Source organism: Rosa rugosa, chromosome 1 (assembly GCF_958449725.1).
Source record: "Rosa rugosa chromosome 1, drRosRugo1.1, whole genome shotgun sequence".
Classification (NCBI taxonomy): domain Eukaryota; kingdom Viridiplantae; phylum Streptophyta; class Magnoliopsida; order Rosales; family Rosaceae; genus Rosa; species Rosa rugosa.
In genome coordinates this window covers 329,277-332,646 of record NC_084820.1, presented here as the reverse complement: position 1 = coordinate 332,646, position 3,370 = coordinate 329,277, and the positions used below count along the sequence as shown (strand labels likewise).

At 39.4% G+C, this 3,370-nt stretch overlaps 1 protein-coding gene across 1 annotated transcript; it reads right to left on the bottom strand.

Moving 5' to 3' along the window:
• Positions 1-409: 409 nt before the first annotated feature.
• LOC133726897 (polygalacturonase-like) lies at positions 410-2,810 on the bottom strand. The gene is made up of 4 exons (XM_062154531.1): positions 2,239-2,810; positions 1,219-1,508; positions 894-1,122; positions 410-792 (listed from the first exon to the last, which is right to left on the bottom strand). Exons 1-4 carry the CDS (start codon positions 2,668-2,670, stop codon positions 571-573), a joined length of 1,173 nt encoding a protein of 390 aa, XP_062010515.1. The 5' UTR covers positions 2,671-2,810; the 3' UTR covers positions 410-570.
• Between the last annotated feature and the right edge of the window lie 560 nt (positions 2,811-3,370).

The following is a 3,370-nucleotide window of genomic DNA, read 5'->3' as shown; positions in this document are numbered from 1 at the left end:
TTGAAAGCAAAAACGAAAAAGAATAAAGTGGGAGAGACAGAAATGGCCGGAGGAGGGTTCTTTGAGGTGAACCATTTTATATGTGATATAAGTTCAAAGTATGAATATGCATCATATTTAATCACTTTGTTATCCACTTTCAAAGCATGACTTATCAGTCTTTACTTATAATTTTGTTGAATTCATGTCATTTTTATTGTATTGTCAACTTCGCTTCATCTCATTTATTGTAAAAAAACAAAAAGCAAAAAAAAAAAAAATTAAAAAAAAAAGACACCTCAGATCGATCAAAAAATCTTGCAAGATATATCCACATACTAATACCACCAAAGCGGTTAGCCCAAGACAACTTATTAAGTAACTAGCAGTTCGCAGCTAATAGCAAGGCCAGGCTACGTACAGAGGACGCTCGATCAACAAATAATAGGATCGGAGCTGCCAACACCACAGGCTCAAGCAATTACTACTTCAATTCGTTCAAACAATCAACTACTACACACACACTGAAGATCTTCTAGGCTATAATTTACTTAATTCGATATCTTCCTTTTGCTCCAAGCACTCGTCCTACTACAGACAACTTGTAGGCTGCACCGTACCCGCAGATGTTCCACCAGCATTGCTACATGAAGCTAGAGCTCCTTGGTTATTCTTGTAAATGAGCTTCACATTCTCTAATCTGATTCTGCTACATGGGTACTTTGAACTACAATCGAATTTCACTGCAACTTCTGTTGCCGATGTACCATGAATGTCTTGATATGTCACATCACTGATTTTAACTCCAGAAACCTACATACATGAACAGATTAAGTCAGATCTCATGCTTATTAACAAGAAAGGTGTTGTGGCCGTGGCCCATATCTGATAAAAGTGGGCTCACGATATCTTACCTGGCCAGGGCAGCCTTTCTTGTCGGGACAATATTGTTGATCGATGACTATCGGATTTTGAACGTTAATCATGACAGCATGTTGGAAAAGAATGTTCCTGGCAAATCCAGTGCTAGCCCTCCCCCAGGACTTGATCCTCACACCATTTTGAGTATTGGTAAATGTCACTGTTTTGACCGTTACATTTTGCACACCAGCTTCCTGTAGGTCTTTGCCTAGACTCCCAATGCTGCACCACAACCATACCAAATCTTAGAAACTTTTAAACCCCAAAAATATAATTTATTACCATGATATGTATGTATATCTCCAAGGGTTTAAGTACCTAATTCCGTGACCCGGTCCGCATGCAACATTTTCAATCCACAAGTTAGAAGTGCCGGGACCAATTGATACACAATCATCACCGGTAGAGATCTTTGAGTTGAGAATGGTAACACCCGACGACATTTGAACATGGATACCGTCGGTGTTAGGGCTGTTGCCGGAGGCTGATACTTTAACCCCTTGCATTTTAACATTGTTGCAACCGTTGATGACTATGTGAAACATTTGGCTGTTTAGAGATACCAATCCGCTAACCACAATATTGTTGGAGTTGGAAAAACTCAATGTCTGCATATAATCGAGATATTAATTAATCAATACACAACATAATTCATGCTAAGTAAGAATCAGTTATGGAAGCAATCAATAATTATAGTACATTGACCTTTGAAATTTTCACTAGCTAATATTGACAAACAGGCTATAAGCACATGCATTGGATATTTATCAAAGTTTCTTGTTCTGACAACTTATAAATGGCTGACATTTTCAGGAGAAAAATTGTGCGAGTGATGGACGGAAGAGAGGGTGTTGGGTTCATATGCATGCATCATCACAGGGATCATGGGATTATCTCCAGATTAAGAATCAAATAACAACTTTCAATATAGTACTCTTTTGTAAGTTTAACTCAAAATCCTCAACTTTAATCAGTAAAGCAAGGAGACTAATGCTCTTAAATTAAGCTAGTGAAACGGTTACGTACCTGTCTATATTCCATTCCCAAGAAAACTATAAACCTCACACGTAACTAATGCGCATATATATGACCAGTTTGGTGACCTAGAATGCGAAAGAAGTGAGAATTAACAGTAATCATGCTTTAATTAGTCGATCATGCCCATTAATCTATTCAACATTTTACCCAATGCGTGAAAGGTACTGTAGTGGGATTCAGATGGACTCTTCAACTTTTCTTATAATATGAGGCACTCTTGTGTGAATAAACAATGTTAGCCCTAATTAAAGGACAAGTTTAATTATATTGGAGAAGTAATTATGCTGCTTAATTGCTTACCGTGGCTCCAGTGGGGCAACTCTTGCCGGAGTTCTTGCACGCCCACAAACCAGTGCCTTGACCGTCAAGAATTCCACCGGAAATGGTAACACCGTTGACTTGCCGAAAGAGGAGCCAGTTACCGGCATTTCCAATGACCCGGTAATCGGACGGAGCAACGAGGGTGCCAGCAATGCGGAAGGTGATGAGGCTGTTCTTGCATGGTCCGCTGAACAGGGCATTGCGGAGCAAGAACCTCCCTGCCGGCACGTAAATCACAGCTGGTTTCACCGAGGCACAAGCTTTAGCCCATGCAGAAAGGAAGGCCTTAGTTGAGTCGGTCTTGCCATCTGGTTTGGCTCCTAAGGTGGTCACGCTGTAAGTGACTGCCTTGGCCATGGCGGAGTTGATGAAAATAAATAGGAATATGGTTTGCCATTTGTGGTTTGCCATTTGACTAGTTGATCGATTTGCTGAGATAATCGATTGAAAATGAGAAAGAAAGACAGTATGTCTTATATAATTTGAGAAAATAATGGAGAGGCTAATGATGGGTGGAGTTGAAAGAAGGCCTTGTGGGGATCGGAAGCAGGTTGATTGTGAGGAAGATTTTTTCGATGCTATTGATTGTGAGGAAGTTGAAACGGTTGAAGGGGGTATTTATAGGCTTAAAATGAGGTGAGGTGAGAGAGTATGTTTTATTAGTTAATTAATTTGGGCTTGTAACAAAAAATAAGCGCCCTAAAGCAAGCAAGCAAACGGCGCCGAAATGTCCTTACGTAGGTTGCTATATATGAAGTTATGAACTTAGACTTGGAGGGATAAATTGCTTTTCTCATAATTAGGTTTAGCTCTCCTCTTTTCTTAACCAAATTGATCTTGCGTAAACTTATTCATTTTAGATGTTAATTTGTTACAAGTAGTACGTACAGCATCAGGTGATCGATCAACGTACCCATCCCCATTTGCTTCTTCTTTTCGGGTGCTTATAATGCGTGACAATATTTGCTATTGTTTTGCCTTTATCTTGCTTCACCGGCAAGTATATTGTTTTACATTCACACCGTGCTAGCTATATGACATTATGTCTATTCCATATTGCCACATTAATTAACTTCTTCTTGTCCTATTCCCTTTATGCTGTCATTACGTA